General features: G+C 35.7%; 1 protein-coding gene across 1 annotated transcript in view; it reads right to left on the bottom strand.

Moving 5' to 3' along the window:
* Positions 1 to 16636, bottom strand: part of LOC149562985 (UDP-N-acetylmuramoyl-L-alanyl-D-glutamate-2, 6-diaminopimelate ligase) — a 41417-nt gene extending 24781 nt beyond the window's left edge. Inside the window, exon 1 of the mRNA XM_089826426.1 lies at positions 16478 to 16636. Within this exon, the coding sequence (XP_089682552.1) occupies positions 16478 to 16522 (45 nt within the window). The 5' untranslated portion in view covers positions 16523 to 16636. The remainder of the gene's footprint in view (positions 1 to 16477) is intronic.
* Positions 16637 to 22402: the final 5766 nt, after the last annotated feature.

Below are 22402 nucleotides of genomic sequence, written 5' to 3'. Positions count from 1 at the left end.
CATTTTATAAATTGAAGCAGGCTCCTAGGGCCTAGTGTGGCAGATTGGATAGGCATCTAATTGGGCAAGGATTCCAATAAGGGTTCATTGACAGTAATTTGTATTACAGAGTTTTATTCAGATCAAAACTTAATTGTTTTCGTTTATGTTGACGACATAATTTTTGGAGGAAAAGATGACTTGTGCAAAAAGTTTGCAGAAAGGATTCATACAGAATTTGAGGTGTCTATGATTGGTGAGTTGAATTTCTTTCTTGGATTGCAGGATTGCAGGTAAATCAAAACAGTAAAGTAATTTTCATTTCTCGGTCCAAGTATGTCAAAGAATTGTTGAAGAAGTTTGGTTTGGAGAATTCTAAACCATACTGTACTCTTATTGTTACAAATGTAAGTCGACTTAGGAACCAAAAACTGATGCAAATAAGTACAGATCAATGATTGGAAGAGTTGTATTTGACTGCTACTAGACCAGATATCATGTATGTTGTACGCTTAAAAATCGGATTTCAGCAAGAATCAAAAGAGTTACATGTTATGGTAGTGAAAAGGATTTTCTGATATTTGAAGGGTACAAAAGATTTTTGATTATGGTATACAAAAGGTTCAGATTTCACGCTAACAGTTTATACTGATTCTGATTGAGCTGGATGTCTTGATAACTGGTGGAGTACTGGTGGTGGAGCTTATTCCTGCGGCTCCTGGTTGGTTTCTTAGTCAAGTAAAAAGCAAGATTATGTAACATTATCAATTGTTGAATCAGAATACATCGCAACATCCTCCTATTGCACTCAAGTATTATGGATGAAACAGACTTTGAAGGATATAAATATAACTTTGGATGGGTCGATCTCAGTTATGTGTGATAATACCAATGTTGTAAAAATTCAATGAATCCGATACAACATTCCAATATAAAATATATAAATCAAGTATCATTTCTTGAAAGAGAAGCTATCGAAAAAGGAGGTCAAACTTGACTATGTACCCACAAAGGAGCAAATTGTAGATATCTTTACAAAACATTTGTGTAAAGATACTTTTGAGTATCTCAAGGAGAAGTTGGGCATTCCGCCCCTTCCTAGTGTTCAATAAGTGCACTAGTGTGTGCATTGGTCCATCGCATTGCATGCTTATTTTTTTATGGATCAATGCTTGGTGGCTTCCTCACAGAGGAGCAGAGTGAGTTAGTGAGGGGGAGTTTTGGCCCTTTGTCATTGTTGGCAAAGGGGGAGAATGAATTGTTTACTTTATTATTGATGCTAATATCTTTTGACAATGAATTGTTTACTTTATTTTTGATGAATGATGTCATCAATGACAAAGGGGGAGATTGTTAGAATGTGAGGTTGAGGTTATCATTGTTGTTGTCATCATAGTTTGCAAACAAAAATCGAAGAATACTCAGAAAGCCCAAAAATTTCAACTCGGCAAAAACTTGGAGAAAACTTGGAGAAAGCTCGGCAGCTTGGAAAGAATTAAAAATTAAAATCTCTTAAAGAAACATGTTTGTTTTATAAAACCCAACTGCGAATTGTATTAAATTAAAAATTAACATCTTGAAAGAGAAAAAGCATGGTTTTATAGCAAAAAGTTAAAACATGCGAAAAATGCATTTTAACTAACATTTTATATGCATCGACATATTTACCCATGGCTTTTTTTGTCTATAGAAACACGAGACTTAAACTTGCGATTACTCGTCTAGTAGAAAAAATAAAGTACTGAGCAACTTGAGGAGTACTCATAGAGTTTGCAAATAATGGTTGTCCTTAATAGTTGTCATTGATGTCAACATACCCTATGCATAGATGTGGATTGGATGTTTTGGTGTTTCAGTAGAAGTGTGCTCCAAATGATGTGTCGTAAAAATTTATCCTTGGTTGTGTCAATACTGGTCCCATTTATCTTGCAACATATTGTGCTTTATTTGTTTGGGTTCAATCCTACCTAGAAAGTGGTTGTTGTGTTTTGATCCAAGTATTTGCATTGTAACATATAGATCCTATCCGTTAGTTACGAAGATCTCAATGATGGTGTACCATGTTGTTATGTGCAAAGCATGTTGTATTGAGTGAGGTGGTCCACGTTTCATTCCTTACCACAGCAGGAATACTTCAATGTGACCTATATGAAATTGGATTGGATTGACCTAGTTGTTGACATGAGATGGTATAAGAAAGCGATGATTCTATTTGTTGATGCATGCTTGTGTGCGAGTAATATGCAAAATGCATGTGAATCTAACACGGGAAGATTTGTGTATTGATTTACGTGCAAGTTGGTACCACCAGTAGCAGACTGTTATGTCATTTTTGTGTTGCAAAGTATCAGCGACAGTGACTTCATTGTTGGATCAATTTTCATTTCTTATAATTTGGCAATGGGCACTATTTGTACCAACAAATATCCTTTCTTATTTCTGGGTAGTTAGTCCAATCAGTCGTAAGTGAGCCGTTTGCTTATTTCTGGGTCATTAGTCCAATCGGCAGTGAGCCAACCGGCGGAAAGTCCTTTGTAAGAAGGACCTTAATCGATGTTAATTTCATGAGAATTAGCTTCTCTGCAGTTTTTTCCATCTTAGGTTTCCATGTAAAATCTGGTGTTCATGGTGTTGCTGTTTTGTGCTTTTCATGTTCATATCTGTGAAGGGTATCAATCAGTATTCATGATCAGATCTGGAAGGCATTAGAACTAGAGTTTCTTGATTGTTCAAACCCAATTTTTGTGAGAAGTCGTCAAGCCTAAAGGTTGCAAGTTATAGGTATCTGTCAAAATTTGTAAAATCTGATGCTGATCCTGCTTTTAGGAAGTCAAAATATTTCAGATCTGGATGAAAGCTCAGAATTTTCATTGCAATCAGGTCAAGTATAGATGAAAAGGAGGCCTTTTCAGTGCATTTTGGAAATTGGAAATAAATTTGATAGATTATATGATTAATTCAAGCCATCAGTCAGCCTGCAAACAAGTAGATGTTATCAGATTTTGATCATAGGTTTTAACTTCTTGATATTAACTCTCTTGAAGTGCTATGGATAATGTGTGATACAAAAATCTAACAAGTGACGTTTTGCAAGGTGGTTATGGGGAGAGGATGTTCGAGGATGAGGGAAAGCTGTTATAACTTCAAAGACACAGGAAGGAAGGAACTCAAAAGAAAGATGGAAGGAGGATAACAAAGGTCAAGACTTCTGCAATACATGTACGAACATTTGTGCAATATCAAAAGCTGAAGGGGGCGGATGGGGGCCTATCAATGGAATCATTGGTGATACATCATCAAAGTTAAGCAGAAGTTCTAGCAAGAGAAAATCAAAGCAAAATCAATTATCAAAATGAAGTGCTATGAAACACTTTGATATTCTCATTGGTTGGAAAAAGCTTTTTATAATTTTCTTATTGCCCACGATGTGGTGCTCTCCTCTAACCGGCTGTAAAATTTGGCAACTCTAATTAGGGTTTGTAGGGATGAATCTCAGCCCTTGATCTTCAATCAATCTTGGCCCTTCATTGTATTTGAGCATCTATAAAAGGCCAAGGCCTTGTCATTTGTAAGGGGATAGATTCATTAGAGCTAGTAGATTGTTGGATTAGAAACATAGAAGTAGATTAGAGTAGGCTAGCTAAAGGAGAGACTTCATCAAATTGTTCTCATGATGCTATTAAAATAATGGATAATTCATTGTTGGTTCTTCAAAGTGGATTACTTAATATTGCTTTGGAGTGTCGCATGGTTTCCTCAATCATTCACTTGGATTAGATTTCTTTTCATGTTCAAGTAGTTAGTTGGATGAAAGTTGCTATAGATGTTTACTTGCTTGACTCCAACAAATCCGAGCCACTAACCTCTTGTTGATGGTAGGATTGCCTTGTGTGGTAAGCCGATGATTAGAGTCATTTCATGATCTTACACTAAAAGTTTAGCATGAGAGATGACCTTATATTAAGAGAGGATTGAGTAGTTGATGTTTCATCTTGAAACATCGGATATTTGATTATGCATGTTGTAATGAAACAAAGCTCACATCAACACCTACCGAAAGGATTTTTTAGTTCTCTGTAGATCTTGTACCAAGAGTTCAAAGCTCCCTACAGAATGACAATTGTGGAGCTCATGGAGTTGAAAGCACAATGCCAAGAGTTGTTAACAGGTTGATCTAATCTAGTGTATCACCATGGGGATTACTTGTCATATTTGTCAAGAAGGATGGAACCCTTAGCTTATGTATAGATTACAGAATGCTAAACAAAATAACAATAAGGAATAAATATCCTTGCCATGTATTGACAATCTGTTTGATCAAATGAGAGGGGCTACAATGTTTTCTAAAACAGATTTGAGGTCAGGGTATCATTAGTAGTGGCTTAGAGATGAGGATAGTCATAAAACAACATTCAGAACTCATTACGGGCATTACGAGTTCACTGTACTATCATTTGGAATTACTAATATTGTAATTATTTCATGGGCCCATTTATTGATGCACCTTATCTAATGCTTTATTTTGTTATTGGCCTAGAAGGCAATGTAACTTTTGAATTGGCCCACATGGTGGTGCTTAGTTATAACTGGTTGGGCATTTAATAATTGTTGTTGGAGGTTATCAAACCCTAATTACAATTGTATTGGATAAATCTTGGCCCTTCATTGGACTTGGAGCAGCTATAAAAGGCCAGTGCCTTCTCATTTGTAACTCATTAGCTCTTCTCATTCACCCACCAAATACTGTAATTATTTCATTGGCTCATTTATTGGTACACCTTATTCAATGCTTCTACATAATCTAATTTCTTATTGGCCTAGAAATGCGATGTAATTTTCTAATTAGCCCACATGGCAGTGCTGAATTGTAATTGGATAGGAAGTTAATAACCATTACTAGAGGTTATGAAACCCTAACTAGAGTTTTGTTGGATTAATCTTGGCACTTGATTTCAAATCAATCTCGGCCCTTCATTGTAGTTGGAGCAGCTATAAAAGGACAAGGCCTTCCCATTTATAACTCAATAGAGATTATTTGTAGAGTAGAACAAGAGGAGACTTCTTGAAATTGTTTCCATAATGCTATCAAAGTAATTGTTCATTCATTGTTACTCTTCATGGTGGATTATTTGTGTTGTTTTGGTGTATTGCATTGTTTCTCCCTCACTTAGATTAGGATTCCATTTCATATTGAGTAGAAGTAGATGGATGGAAGATATTGTTAAACGATGATCAATGGTAGAGCTAGTGTTCATAACTTTTAGTGCTTGTTGATTTTAAGTAACAATGCAAAGTTAGTCTGGGACTAAATTGCAAGTATTTAACTTCTATTGGAAATGTTCATTTACTTTACACCCTAATAGGGCATTTGAATATGTATTAACAATGTGAAAACCTAGGATGTTGGATCAAGTTCAGGTATGAAGGACCGATACGTCGGTATGGCAAAATTTGAAAAGGGGTTTGGGTTTGTTTGGGTATCATTTGTACAAACACATATAAAAAAATTATAAATATATATACACATACATATTTATGAAGCCTAAAAGCATGAATTAAGATTAGAATGTCATACTATCATAAAAACATTTAAACACCATAAGTTTGTAATTATAACATCATGAATCATGATCATAGCATCATATTGACATATACTCAAGTTCAACATTAAAGATTTAAAACATTAAAATGTCAAGTGATAAATCATAACATCAAGTTCAAGTATCGTTGTTTGAAGTTCAACTTATGGATTAAAAATTTATTAATATTCTTCTTCTTCATCTTTTTCTTCTACATTGGCATCAATTGACTCACAAACTAAGCTAAGGCCAATGACATCAATTGAAACAATAACACTATTGGTGCAAAATTTTCAAATTCATCAAGTGCAAGTTGAGAAGTGGAAGCCAACATAAGCCTCTAGAATCCACTTTTTAGGGTTATAGATGTTATGCAGAGCCTAATCAGATTCAGAGGTTAATTTTTCCCCACTTTTATTGGCGCAATTTCCCCCCAGTTTTTCAATGAGGGTTTGGGGATCGTGCCCCCAAGATGGTTTCAACGGGCAACGCCCCTTGCAAGGTCAAGGAGCAACATCCAAAGAAGCCAAAACAACTTTTATTATTGCACAAAGGCATCGGGAGTTGTTTTTCTATTTGTCAACATGTTCTAACCCTAAAGTGGATGTCAAAAAATAATTAAATTTGCAAAACAAAACCAACTTGGTCGTTGACTTTGATTGTCTAAGGGGCCAAGTTGATTAGTGGTTCCATGTTTTCCACTTGGGTCCGAACTGGGTGTGGTCTGGTTTGAACCACCCTGCGTGGGTCGGACCCACAAGGGGACCAGACCAAATTGTACCCGTGGCTAGTCTGGGGGCCCTTAGGGGCAAACTAGGCATCCTAGGTGAAAACCATTCCCACATTCATAGAAGATAGCACCCTCCTATGCATAGTTGACATGACGAAGCAAGGATTGGTTAGAGGCTCACCCCATCATCAACATTGTCTTACATTCTTAGAGTCAAATAGTATTTGTAAACCCTTATCTCTTTGAAAGTTATTCAAAAGGAAGCAATTGAAGAAGTTAAAGTTAAGTTAATATCCATTAAATGAGCAGTATAATATCACATCATAAAACTCAATGAAAGTCCACAACAAGAAGGAACCTTAAGGTCGTCTCACTTGATCACACAATTCATCTACATTGTTTAGCATACAACCATTCTTATTCAAGAGAGAGTTGGGAGATTTAGTGTTTCATCCTAGAATGCTAACTATTTGATTTTGCATGTAGTGGAACAAAACTCAGATCAACACCTATCATCTGGAAATAGATGGCTAACTAGAACTGGTCAGTCAGATTCTAGAAGATCTTCTAAGAATGTACTGCATGGATCAGCAATATAAGTGGGAGGACCATTTGCCTCTAGTCAAGTTAGCATACAACAATACATATCAATCGTCCATAAAGATGGTAGGTACCATTTGAAGCATTATATAGAAGGAGGTGCAGAACACCTATCAACTCGGATAAGTTAGAAGATAAGATAATCCTCAGTCCAAAAATGCTTTTAGAAATGGACCAGACATTTTGAGGTGGGAGAGAAAGTACTTATGCGAGTTAAACCCCATAAAAGTGTCATCAAATTTGGGAAATCCTCCAAACTAGAACCCAAAATATGTAGGACCTTTTGAGGTTTCGGAAGTGATCAACCCAGTTGCCTATAAGATTGCTCTACCTCCATCTTTTGCTCAATTCATGATGTATTTCATATTTCATTCCTTAGAAAGTATGCATCAAACTTTAGATACATGATAGATTGGAATTCCTTGCAGTTACAAGACCTAGGGATGGTCATGATCGAGCCCATCGTAGTGCTTACAACAGGAGATCCACTGGTTAGAGCTCTCACCCTATTTTCAAGCTCTTCGCCTAAAGAAGTTTTCCTCTCCCATTTTTTTTCTATCCATTCATCAAGGTGATCCTAATTTGAATCAAGACTTTGATCGCCCAAGTTTGCTATTTTGGCAAAAAAAGAGATACTTGGCAGAGCTGTGAAAGAAATTTTTTGATGGCCATCACTGAGACAAACATTAAAGAAATGTTCAGCAACTTGGCCCCTCACAGGGCCACGCAGAATATAATCTCCTATACTCACGTATCGAAGGGAGTCATTAAACCAATTAGAATCAAACAATATTAATGGCCAACTTTTGATTAGAAAAGGTGATATTGTTTCTTTGTCAACGTGCAATACACCAATAGTTTCCTTATTTGTTTAATGCTTTCAATAATTGGATTGTTTCTTAACATTGGATAAAGAATACTTTTACTATTGTAAATATTACAAAATTTCAATCATCGAGGATGATGATTCACAAGGGTAAGGATATCTCACATCCATCCTATTTCCCATTATTATGGTTTTGGTTTGATACTATAGATGTTTATATTCCATGTATTTCATCAAAATAGTGTTTATGTTTTGGTTAGTTACCATAGATGCTCATATTTCATATACTTTATCAAAATAATGGTTCAAATTAAATAAATGAAATGGTATTATGCTATGTTCTTAATCTTGAGTTATTGCACATGTATTATGATCAAGATGATGATTAAGGACTAACTATACATTTCTTGACTGAGTGGTTGTAAGAGATGATCGTCCTCCGACGAGGGAGGGAAAGTATCACCAAGTATGGGATGCAAACATGATTATGAGCTTTGAGCTATTTAAGTCTCTAAACTAGTATGCATTGGCTAGGCCGAGGTTGATGCAAGCCTAGGAAGCAAAGGATTTGGACTGATTTCCTAGTTTGGTTACTTCGTCAACTATAGCACTTAGGATGCTACGTCTTGGATCTAGACCTTTGATTAACCTTGATCCGTAATAAGATTTAAGGCATTAATTTATCAATAATATCATTTAATGATTTTAAACATATATTCCTACATATACATATATATATATATATATATATATATAGAGAGAGAGAGAGAGAGAGAGACGAGGTGTAGTATACATAATATGTATATATTTATGAATTTAGGTGTGGACCGCAATAATATGGTACACAACTATATATATACTAAGTTTATTACATATAGATAATTAAAACTTTATTATAAACCTTGTGGCATCAACTAAATATATATTCCTTAATCTTTTTATGGAATTCGACTTACTTTGAGCGTGTGTGTGTGCATTTAATTTGAGTAATGAAATTGTAATGTGAGAGAGATCTTTTCCGCAGCCACATCTTGGAATTGGGTGGCTAGACACCTTTGGAATACCTCATTTGAGTATATCTTCAAACTAGCATAATGCAATAAATGTTGAGTCAATAGAGAAGAACCACCTCTGGCTGAAATGAAACGTGCTGAAGTTTGTAGCTGTGATAGAGATCATCTCTGATTTTTATGAGATAGAATATGTTTCTTATGACCGTTATGGTCATCTTCAGCTGCAAGAGATATTTGTGATTATATTTAAGTTAATATTATGCAAAAATATGTGCCATATGTCATGCGAAGGGGCATGCGTATAGAAATTTGAAGTGTTGCATATGTGGAAATACAAAGGATCTTATTTTTGGGACTCAAAGAGACCTTCGTGTGAAAGATGAAGAGTCTTATGCAACCTATTTATATGATTGCTTGGTAGATTGTAAGTCAATCAAGTGGAAAGCCATGTACTTGAATATTTTATGATCAACAAAAGACATTTTTTGTGGTGTGGCTGGGTTTTTCCCTTTCAATGAAATGGTTTTTCCAAGATAAATGTATTGAGTGTTTTGCGTATTGTCTATTTTTTTTATTGCTGTTTATCTGTATTTCTGAGCTAAAACATTAACAAAACGTACTCAAAATTGATATGAAATGTAATTTAGTAACAGCAGTTTTTAAAATGAAATTTGATTCTTAGTTTTGGTGATATACGAATACAAACAAAATCGAAAGCCCTTGCTTGGTACATTGAAAAAGTACAACCCTTTTTGTGAAACAGCTTATAGCTTTTCCTGTCACTACTGAAAATGGCTCTCTGGGCTACCAATTCTATAAAGGGAGGGAGGAATAGACATATTTTATCGTAAAAAGGAAATACGGCAATAGAAGAGATTTAAATGGGAAGCTGCTCAGTCTTGAACACACTCTTCTAGGCATGTATTATTCTTATTATGCTCTATCCCTCTTCAGCTGAATATGTATAGTTTATGGAAATTGAGAAATGTTAAAAAGAGATCATGCTTAAGTAACTTTGTAATATTTTTGTGTACATCCTTAACTTTGTAATATCTTTGTGTACATCCTAATGTTTTGGTATTTATCATATTAAAATCTTGAAACTATATTATTTCACAGAGTTTGGAAACTCTCTATATTTTCATGTGCATAGGCTTCCTTAATGTCATTCCATCACAGACTTTATATTACTACATTTGAACTTTAGTAAGTTTTGTGGTTTCTCAAAAAACATAATGATTGTAAATGGAAGGCCAAGAAAAGTGGATTCTAAAAATTTTAATTCAAAAAATAATAATGGGAGACATTCTAGAACCGATTCAAGGGGTTCAAGTTTGAATTTTTCAACTATAAAAGAATTTCCATGAATATGACAGCAATAGTTCGTTGTCCAAGTTTTAAAAAGACCTGAAGGTACACAAAGAAAAGAAGACAATCTTTCTTCTTAATAGGGAGTTGTGGCGGGTTCTTAACTGACACCATTTTCAATCATACTTAAAGCTGGGTAGATAAAAATTGAAATTTATAGAGTAATGTAAATATTGTTTATAACTGTTCAAACACAGCAGTATGCTGGTAGAGCCTTGTTGTATAGAGAGTTATCGAAGGAATACAGAGGTTTATTCTATCTCCAACCATTACTCCTGTATGCATGAACAATGAAGAACATAACACAATATGAAACTAGTGGTGTTTTGCAACCATGCCTCAATAAAGAATGTTAAACATACTAGGAATGCTAATAGTTGATAAATTGTTAAAACTACAGTTGAACCAAGATCAGTTTAGATAAGAAACTACTAAAACTAGAATCTGGTTTGTTTCTATGTCCAGAGTTTGTGCAATTTACCTAAGAGACAACTTGGTTAGTCAATGTAACTAACTCCTAATTTGTACCCAGAGGAGGGGGTGAAGAAATTGATTACACGTCCTATACATGCTTGCATCTAGAAACCTTATCCAAGGTACTCTAAGTTATGCAATGTTAATCAGTTCGACTGCTCCAGATACACCACCTAGTCAAAGCTCATACTAGATAGGAGTGGCTATAGTGAGTTACCAACTATAATTGTTTAGGTACAACCACCAGATTCTAACGACTTACCTCATCACCATGTTTACACCATAGTTCAAAATCTCGCCGACTTATCGCCGATAAGTCTACTTCTCACGAGAAGTTTTGCGGTGAGAAAACTCAAGTTTTTATCGCCACTTTAGGGCACCGAGAAGTTGAACTTCTCACGGCGAGAAATTGGCGAGAAAACGGCGATACATTGCCAACTTATCATGATAACTAACTATCTTCTCGCGGGCGGCGTCCAATATATACCCGTGCTTGTAAAAACGCAATTTCATTGTTTCTTTTGCTGCATTTGGCATCTTGGGTGGAGGAGAAGGGTTTTGGAGCACCACTTAGGTGTTTGGAAATGATTTGTAGCGATTTCCAGCGGATTAGGAGCAGATTCGAAGCTCTTTTCAAGCAAATCCGGATCCACGAGTAAGTTTCTCAAATTTTTTATTTTTGAGTTAAACTTTTTTTTGTCTTCCCATACTTGCATATCTTGCATCATACTTGCATATCTTGCATCATACTTGCATATCTTGCATTTGTAATGTTCTCTAATACATTTTACGGTTTTAGAGTGAATGAGTCATGACAAAGAGTCAAAGAACTAACACCATCTTTTTGCAATTTTCCCAAAAACAATCAAGTTTTTCTCAATAATTTCAAAACTTTAAGGCTAATACATTTTTTGTTTTATTCTCTAATTTTCCAGCAAATATGGCTTCCTCTGCATCTACGGTAGCAGCATCTTCCAATGGTCCTGTAGCATGTCCATCTGGATTCATAGGCACATGCCCTAAAGGGGCTAGATATTTTGCATGGAAATATGCCTTTGAAGGAACAGAGTATAATAGTGTCATATGCATAAAATGTGAAAGACAAATCCGTGGAGGCATATCTCGTTTGAAGTACCACCTTGCTAGTATAGAAAAGCGTGACACAAGGATTTGTGATGTGACTACGGAGGAAATAAAAAGGGAGATGATTGCTTTGCTTAGTGCCCAAGAAGAGAAGAAGTTGAAAAGGGAAACGGCAAAATTGGCCATGAGGGCAGCCATTTACGAATCACAAGGTATGTTTCCTTTTAACAATCATTTATTATTTTCTAATCACGACTAATGCTTGTGCTAAAACAATTATCAATTTATCATGATTCATAATGAGATGATGTGGGCTGTGTCATGTGACTAGGTATCCCAACCACCCTTGATGAAGAAGAAGAAGATAGTGGACTCTTTTCATGGCCCAAGGATCCACATACGAAACACACCTACTCGTGGCAGGTCCTCGGGCTCAACTTCCATATCTGCTAGGTCTAGTAGACCGCAAAACTCTTCTATTGATGGTTATTTTGTGCATAGAAACACACCTGGAGCACAACCATCATTGGAGGGTACTGGATGGAACCATGATGTGCATGCGCAACTTGACATTCAATGTGCTGATTTTTGGTTTTTTAACAAGCTCTCCTTCAATGTTGCAGCAAGTCAATATTTTCTGAATGTTGTGACTAGTTGTACGGTAGCAGGAAAGGGCTACAAACCACCTACTCCTGCAGCCTTGAGTGGGAGGTAATTCACTTGTTTCAAACTTTAATGCTTTACAGTTTTACAATTTATTTGTTTTTGTTGAAAGTAATTTTTCTTAATCAAACTCGTGTACTTAAAGTGAATTTCATTTTTTATTTTGTGCTTGTAGATTGTTGAAAGATGTTGTTTGTAGGGTAAAGAAGTGGTTGAAGAGCAAAGGTTAGAATGGAAACAGTATGGCTGCATCAGACTTTTAGATGGATGGACGGATGGAAGAAATTGTACCATCATCAACTTTTTAGTTTCTTGCAAGGATCAAGTGATCTTTCTTAAATCCTTGGATGCCTCGGACAAGATAAAGACGGTTGAGACTTTGGCTTGAATGCTAGAGAATATTGTGATAGAGGTTGGGGTTGAAAATGTGGTGCAAATCATAAACGACAATGCAGTGCCATATGTGGCAGTGGGTAGGATCTTACAAGAAAAGCATAACACACTCTTTTGGTCTCCTTGTGCAGCGCATGTTATTGACCTTCTTTTGGAGGATATAGGGAAATTGGATTGGGTGAAACCAGTTGTAGAGGAAGCAAGGACGATAACAAAATATATCTACAATCACCCTTGGGTCCTTCACTTGATGAGAGACTACACCAAAGACGAGGAGTTGGTTAGACCTGCGGTCACAAGATTTGCAAAGATTTTTTTTAAGTTGCAAAATGTTCTTAAACATATGAATCCTTTGAGGCAGATGTTTGTGTGTCCAAAATGGCTACAGTCAAGTTATTCAAAGAAGGTCGAGGGGCAGAGTGTTGCACTCATTGTGTTTGACATCCAATTTTTTGAGTGAGCTTCAGAAATTGTGGATGTGAGTTGGAAACTTCAAAATTTGATTTTTTTTTGTACTTATTAATCAAGTCTTTCATTATTATTTTATAACCCTACTCTCTGATTAATAATTGTTTTCTACTTTTCAATTGTAGGTCGTGAAGCCCTTGGTTAGAGTTCTCTGCTTGGTAGATGGGGAACAAACCCCAATAGGGTCCCTTTATGAGGCCATGGATAGGGCGAAAGAGGCTGTAAGAAATAAGTACAGGGGAGAGAGCCTAAAATTTCAGCCCTTATGGAATATTATTGATAGGAGATGGAACAATCAGCTCCACCAACCCATTCATGTAGCAGGGTATTTCCTCAACCCTTGTTACCGCTCCTCTCCATCATATGCGGATCCCAATGGAGAGGTCATGGAGGGCTTTAGTGAATGCATGCAGAGGATGGTACTCGACATTGCGGTGAGAGACCTCATTGTGGTCGAGATGGAAGTGTATCAAAATGCAACGGGCAAACTATTCTCCTCAGCCTTGGCAAAGAGAGGCAGACAGACTCCGACACCAGGTACAATATTTGGAATTTCGAGTCTCTCAAATGCATGTTAAGTAGATAAATAAGCTACAAAAACTTGTCCTCATCTTTCTTTCTAACTCTTTAATATTTATCTTGCAGATGCTTGGTGGTGAAATTGGGGTGGTAATGTCCCAAATCTGCAAAAGCTTGCTCTTCGCATCTTATGTTAGCCTTGTAGCTCATCTAGTTATGAGCGTAATTGGAGCTTATTTGAATCTATTCACACAAAGAAGAGGAACATGTTGGCACAAAAACGCCTAAATGACCTTGTCTTTGTGCATTATAACAATGGCAGCAGCAACTGAGCCACTTGATCTAGATGACATAGATCCTTTTGGCAATTGGACAGCAGAGGAGCAGCCTTCACTATTCACTGAGGATGAAATATATGAGTTGGAGAGGGAGGCTATGGAGGACGATGGTTTTGCAATGAGACTAGACGACATTCAAGAGGAGGGCAGTGAGAATGAGGAGTCTGAGGACAGTGACAGTGAGCACAGTGATAGTGAGGATGAGGATGATGAGGAGTCCTTGCCAGGGCCAACACCAGCACCACCACAGACGACTGCTACGTCTAGAGCTGCTAGACCCTGTCCCTCTCCCATAGTTTTTACTAGAACTACTGGGATGGGGAAGAGGAAGATGTAGACTAGTTTCATATTGAACTTGACATTTGTATTTGCTTATATTTTGACAAAGACAATTCAGTATTTACTATTTGAAGCTTGTTTCAGAGGTCAAAGTCTGTAGACTGTGACTACATCGGCATTCCACATGAGGATGCGATTTTGTTACTTATTGCATTTATATATATCTAGATCAGCTTGTTTGGTTTCTTTACTCATTTACTGACTCAATACATGCATCTACTTATTGAATTTTGTCAAAAAATTGCATTTCTAATTAAATTAAAGTCATTTTTTAAATTCCCGATATTTTCTAGAGAAGTTGCCAATTTCTCTCCAATATTTGCCAAGAAAAAAATTTCTGGCCTCGCCGAGAAGTGGCCGAGAAGAAGAAGTTGAACTATGGTTTACACCATTGCGAAGGGTCGGGCCACTTCGAGTAGGAAGTTGTGCAAGGGGATTCAGTAGCTTTGAGGTTGGGTGGTAAAAACACCCTACTAATGTTTTCCCTCCATGTTACATTGAGACAATCAAGAAAGACATAATGAAATAAAATATGGTTAGTTTCTGTACTTTGTTTATCACATTAAGTTAATTGACAAAGATGATGAATGTTATCTTTCCTTTTAGCAGTTTATTGTACCAGTTTACTATTACGTTTAGATGCAATTGTTATATTTATGTTTTAGAAAAAATATATAATGTTAGCTTGCACTTAATTTACAGTTTTGTATTTTATACTGGTTTAAAGTTCTTTCTATTTGAGCAGTTAGCTAGTTATTTCTGCTGCAGCAGTTCACATGTTACATATGATCTGCCTCACAATTGCCCATATCAGTATTCCCTCTACCTTTAATTTGGTAGTGTTTGTTGTAATTTTGCCTCTAGTTTTTTCATTTCTCTTTTCAAGGTCCTTTGATCTTTCGACTCAACTACATTAAATAATTTTTTAGGTCCACAGGCTGGTAGGACTGCTGTTCTGATACCAATTGTAATGTCCCTTTCTAAAACATCTTTACCCTAAAATAATAATCCCTACTCCAAATGATAATATCTTTGTCTAATATTATGAATTTATTATGATATCAGATTGATAATTTATGACATAATTATGAATATAAATTGTATACTGATTTTCTACCGTAATTCTCCTTCAAAATCTGATGATTTCCTCTTGTTTGTTTACTTCGAGAATGCTTTCAGTTTCATACCTAACTCAGCAAAGGCAAATTAAGGGATTTTTCCCTTAACCTGCTAAGAGAATTGAAGGGGTTTCATCCTTAAAACTCCTACTGTACCTTGAATGGTTAATGTCCTCTTTGACTGTAATTCACCGGTAAAGCGTTTATTTCAAACTTGATGATCCTTGCAATGAAATGATTTGTCTTTTATATACATTTCTTGAGGAAGTAGCACCCTTCATCGCTGCCTTCGAAAATAATAATTCATTTTTTCCTTAAGATAATGTGCCAGCGTTATTTCATACTGCTAACGCCACTTCCTAATTTAATTGATTGCATATGCCGTGGGTGCTGTCTTTAAATCTCCTAGTTGCTGCAATCTGTTGGCCTTTTTGACGAGAGCAGTGGTGGCATTTTATAACCGAGTGAGTTAGCTTATAACCTTCTTATGCAAAAAGTGTTTTCACAGCCTTCCCCGTAACAATTACACCATAAACCCGCGTACATGTCTACTAGACTTGTAGTCATCGGTAGTCGGGTTCAAAACTGGTCAGCTATCCTACTGTACTCGAAGAAAATATTGTTTCCCGCTACGGAATGTCTTCCTAAAAAAATGATAAAACATTTAATACCACCCGTTTGGATCACAGGAGACGCTCTGACCAAGTAGTAAAGGGGTTTGATACATTAAATTTCCTCAATACTGAAATATAGCCTAGCTCTTTCCTGGATTACTCTTATTGACCACACAGCCTACAAGTATAGATTTAAGCCGAAATACCCAAAGGAAGAATATACATTAGCTTTGTTTGCAGTTCCTTGGCTAACCCTGATAATTATGGACTAATTATTAATCCAAAATACAAAGGAAAAATTGCACGCCCAGGACAAATGCATGAGCTGATAGATTGCGTTGTAAAAGCTTGGAGGTTAATAGCGATAAAATACCTTGACTAGCGTAACTTCTTCGGGCGTATCCATATCGTCCTCCATTGTTATATTGCACAGATTCGGCCCAAATGTCTTCAGTCTTCGAAACCTCGAGCTACAGTAGAAGCGAGGGCTTGAATGGAAGGCACTTTCCACATCAGTCGACGAGAAAGGTATACTAATTGTATATATTACATGTAATATATAAGGGCAGCACATAGAGAGCGCGCATCTTTTTGGGGATGAATTTCACGTTCGCTATTTGAAATGTCTTTGTGTACAAGGCTCTCCAAGGGGAAGAGCCTTGGATAGCAACTAGAGAGCTCCCTCTCTAGTTCAAGGAAAGCAAAGTAAGAAGTATTGAAAGAAGTATTAAATTGGCACTTACATCTTTGAAGGTGCAAGGGTTAGGTCGATTTTCATATATATTCTTGAGAATTTGTTTGAGAATATTTTTTTGTACTAGTTTTAATACAATTGTATAGTTTGAACAAGTTGGTTTATTAAACATTATCTTTTTCATTTCTCTTCACATTCAAAGTACAAACATTTTGTTTGAAGAGTCATTTGATCTAAGCGATCCTCCTCCTTTTTTTGTATAATTGTATACTAGTTACTTTAATTTTGGAGTATCTTTCAAAAGTGAAAGTAGGTCAAATGTGAAGACTATCCATTATTTTTACTCTAGATATAGTTGTAAAAGTGAGGCCTTGTCTTTCAACCGCACCAATATCTATTGTTGTTTTTTGTAGCATGAGTCCCTGAGATTTGTGTATTGTGATAGCCCACGACATAGTGATTGGTAGTTGTCTTTGGTTACCTAATGTGATAGGCACTATTGGCACACATTTAGGATCTTCTTAGTTCCATGGTGGTCCATTGTAATTTTTGAAACGCATGACAACATACATGGGCACGTCTGGTGGCTTAGCACCTGGTCTGTAGATGATATCAATAATCTCACCAATAGCTTCATTAATAAGTCTTGCTTCTATATAAATGTTTGTTGTAAGCATTACATGTTGTCTTATACATAGCAACACATGTTTCTCTAATTGTTCATCATACACCTCGCTCCTATCATTGCATCCAAAATTTATTGTTGTGTGTATTGCAACTGGACGATTTTAATGATTTTAGCATCTTTTTATTATGTATTTTCACTACGTCATTTGTAGCAAATAAATGTATAAACCTATCAAATTCTTCATTATCATTTGTGGTTAAGTGAATGTCTATACAACTCATGATTAAAAGCTCCCAACCATGTTGTGTAGGGTTTGCATCTCGTATATTGTATAAAAGTTGACAAAATTCTACTTGTGTGCTAGTCTCGCCCTGTTGCCAAAAAATTATTTGTAATGTAACAACCGTAGTGAACTGCTCCCAAAGTAATTTGGCATTTGAATGTGATGTATAAATTGGCTTATCCATAACAGGGGGCAGTTGTGCAAGGTCATCAAATAAAATAATTGATACTCCACCAAAGTATACATGTTGTCAATTAGGAAAAGCCTCTCATAGTCGACTATCCATTTTAAGTAAGAGCTTTGGACCTATGAAGCTCATCTCATCAATAATAATGTACTTGATATATTTTAATTCTTTGTGGAATGTTATTAATGCTTGGCATTGTAAAGGTTGCATGTCCTTGATAGGAATTATGAGCTTTAAATGTATCATTGTCACACGTATGTTGAATGTAGCAATGCCTATGGGAGATAGTAGTAGTAATTTTCCCTTTTGTTGGTGTCACTTCTTATTAAACACCTCTTTTATGGATGCAATTAAATAGGATTTTCATATTCTCGTTGTGCCTCGCACAATCCTGTGTAGTGGTTCATGTGATTGATGTTGGTCACACTCCATAATTATTTGAAGTGCTAGCCTTTGCTCGAGAGATAATGTGTCATGGGGAGGGTTGGAAGACATAGGTATGGTGCTATACAACCACTAGTTTTGTTGTCATATATAAATTGTGTAGCATTTGCATGCAGATGTGGTGGAACAACAATATAGTCCCACTTGTTGTTTATGTCAAATTCATGCCTTCCAAGAATATCTAACTCATTTAGTATTGTAGTACATAATAGTCTCATTTGTGAGAAGAGTCCCCATTCACATGTACCTAGCATGTCATCGTTATCTTGATTAGTTGCATTTTCTTCTTCATTATCATCTTCTTCCTCAAAGTTGTTCTTCTTACCATTGGTGCGACTGACATGCCACACATTGTAACCCATAGTATTCATTTGATGTCAATTATTGATTATTTGTTCTTTTCTGAGCTCTATCTCTACTTCTATATCATGAAAATGTTTATATAATAGTAACTCACTCCAACAATGTAATGGACACCCAGGAATGCCCAAAAGCTTAACCAAGGCTGAAATTATATTAATTCTAAAAATGTTGCAATCAAGTATAAAGAGATGTATTCCAAAGGCCAAACCCTAAGGGAATGACGTCTAGAATGTTACAAGAGAGGATGAACGTCCTCTAATGCCAAGAAAGATATGTGATTCACACATCCAAACTCTTATCAAATGCAATTCACAATCATCCGATACAATAATCCCATGCTAAACAATGAGACTCTCACCCCTATTTATCCTATTCCTTCACCCTTCTAGAAAGAACTAAAACATTAATTAATTGCAAGTGCTAGAAGCTTCCCCCTTCCAATAATTAATGCACTCTCTAGAAACTCCTCTCTTGCAATAATTAATTGTGCTTCTAGAGGCTTCCACCTTTCCAATAATTAGTACACACTCTAGACGCATCTCCTTTGTAATACAATAATTAATTGAATTAATTAAATATAAAGCCACCTTTTAATTTTAATTTATTTAATGACTTTATAAGAAATTAATTTATTTTTTTCTTATCCTCCACTTAGACTTTGGAGAACGTGAAGGCCAAAAGATGGGATCATTACAAATCCGCCCTCCTTGAAATTGCTTGTCCTCGAGCAATTAAGTAACATAATGGACTCCAACCTCCACCTGGATCCCAATATGTGATATCCATATGGAAGTTAAACCAACTGCAAACCCGCATCATCAGGACCAACCCCTGTAGCCTAGCATTCAAAACTTGTGCTGATGAAGTCAGAATGTCAGCTTTTGGGCATTCCTGGGTGTCCATTACAGTGGCATCAGAGCTATTTGTAGGGTATCCATTACAAACAAAATGTCTTGAAATGTTTTGATTCAATATCTGGGATTTTGTAAAATTTTGGATAAACATTGACAATATTTGCCTTTTTCTAGTTCTTTTGGTTTACATCCTTTATGATTTGCAGCATATGAGTAAGGTCTTGCAGATTCAATTAGACTCATTGTCTCAAGTTTGGGAGGGTGATGCAGGTAAGAATGTAGGTAACTGCATTGAATCTGAGTGTTTCCTAGCTTTCTTATTATTTGATGTAGCACTTTTCATCCAACATTTAATAATACAAAATCTCAATTGCAAACAACAAATGGAAGTTTTTGTAACATATGACATGTTTCTTGTGCTCCTATATCATGTTCAACAATAACTTCAGACAGGAATTTACAATATGCAGACATGGTTGGGCCATCTGACTTTTGTGTTATACATATTCATTTTAGCATTCAGTACATGCCTTAGATCATTTTTTGCTTTTGTTGCATATTTTACAATGTATTTTAAGACAAGTGTTAGTGAGAGAATAGGTTGGTAATCGATGTTCGCCCTCCAAATCAAAAGCATCATTACATTACGTATATTTAACCTATCATCATTTATTACAGGTTCATACTATACGTTTCCAATACTATTGCATAATGATGCAGATACATCATGTTCTTTCCAAGGGGCTTTATATTTGCATGTTAACCTATTTCCTTTCTTATGTAGACATGTATGCTTAATGTATTTTATGTGTCTTTGAACTCGGATCACCAACACTTCGTAATCATGAGAAATATTTGTAGTGAAGATCTCTGTTGTATTCAAAAGGCAAGGATCATATGAGGGAGAACAATATACTACATTACTGCGGTCATATGTATCACAAGGATTCCATGTAGTAACACACATATTGAAGAATTTTCTAGCATATTTAATTGCAATGTTGTTTTTCCAATCCAATGTATCCATATTTGGTGCATTTGGCATCCAGATGAATCTATGTAAATGTCCAGTTCCTTGATGTTGTCATTTAGTTCTATACCACCAATCTATTGCACCAAGGAGCTTTTTTAGTCACTTCCTCCCAAAATATCACAAACCTTTGATGGAGATATAGTGCAACAATGTGTGGATTATTAATGACATTATTTGATTGTTGTTTATTTGTTTGCATGCCCATATCCATATTGTCTTCTAATAATAGTTATAAATCTGGTTTTTTCATATTTGCAACACTTAATGTAAAGAAAAGGGTAGGTGGTCCAAGTTGATTGATCATATTTGCCAAATTAGCACAACACTTTTTCCATTATGGCCTTTTACTTCGCATTGTAAATCCAAAATGCATAAGTTCTTTTGCTAACTACGAATCTGGGAGTTATTTTAGATGTGTAGAAAGATCTTCAATAGTCATTGGTATATTTTCTTAAGCATTCTTTTTCAAAATATTTGTTGTTAGGCTTTGGCTACAATGGTGCATCATCATATTGTAAATTAAATATCGAAACCTTGGGTGTCTTCCAAATCTTTGGTCTTGGTATTTTATTAAATGGATTGCATATTCATGCATGTATACTCTTTGTATTCACGACAACATTAGCAAGGAAACTTCCTGAGGGAATAGAGTTGGAAATGCTAAATCTAGCAGTCCTTTAAAGTATTATACTCATTTGTAGGAGATGGATCTATGTTAGGACAATATATGGTATCTTCTGCAATATCTCATAGATCAAGCTCTCTTTTGATAGTATCCAATTCTTGTTGCTTGTTTGGCAACCTGGGCATGACTGAGGAGGTATGGATTGCGATTAGCTCATCTTGAATATCACCCAAGTCTAATTGATCGCTTGTTGTGGTCATCTCATTCTCTATGTCAATCATGTGTAGCAAACCCAAGATATCAATATTTTCTTTAGGAATTGGGACAAAATTTCTGCACTTACAATGACATCATGGTAGTATGGATCATTTTTTTAGTGTAGTGCATCTTTAACATGGATTCTTCTCACATAACAATCATAAGCATGCCCTTTTGTGTGTTCTCTGTATACTATTAAAATATCTAGCTCTTCTAGCCTTCACGAAATATCTTTGTAATGGTTTGTATATCTTGTGGAAAGTTGATTGTATGTCCACTGTATTTATATTGACCACCAATAATATGTTTTACTTGTAATATTGGAGCTACCCTAGTGATCAACATTTCTTCTTCTTGGGTTAATCTTTTAAGTACAGTTGGTTGCTCACCCAGGTCCATGTTGTTGAGTGTTGAAAACTTATGAATGCCCTTCTCATTACAATACCTCTTACATGTAAAATTATTATTTGATAGTTGTATATACATTCCTGGGTATCGTTCCTTACATATTGTACATGCCTATTGTTGAACAAGTGCATCTAACTAGTGTAAAAAAAAAAACATTTGTATTATAAATCTAGTATTACTGTTGAATTAAAATTTGGATCTATGAAATATTTGATCTGATGTTTAGCTTCTATTGGTTGGTTCTCCTCGTGCCTTGTGCACTTTCTTGTGGTCACTTCTTCTTTGTGATGAATGTAGTAGTTATGACTACGTTCACAATGTCGTAACCTTTGAGCATCATCTTGTTCATTACGTCTTTCCATTTTTTCAATTTTTTTATCATTTGTTGAAGGAAACAACTTAGCCCCATCTGCAAGATTAGATTGTTGTTGTTGTATTTTTATTTTCTTTCTACATGATGATATATCTTCCTTGTGTCGAGCATAATAATCTCGATTCCTTTCACGGGCCTTTTGTACATT

Source organism: Cupressus sempervirens, chromosome 4 (genome assembly GCF_028749045.1).
Source record: "Cupressus sempervirens isolate cs-2001-9-10 chromosome 4, ASM2874904v1, whole genome shotgun sequence".
NCBI lineage: Eukaryota > Viridiplantae > Streptophyta > Pinopsida > Cupressales > Cupressaceae > Cupressus > Cupressus sempervirens.
This window is presented reverse-complemented; position numbering and strand designations above follow the sequence as displayed.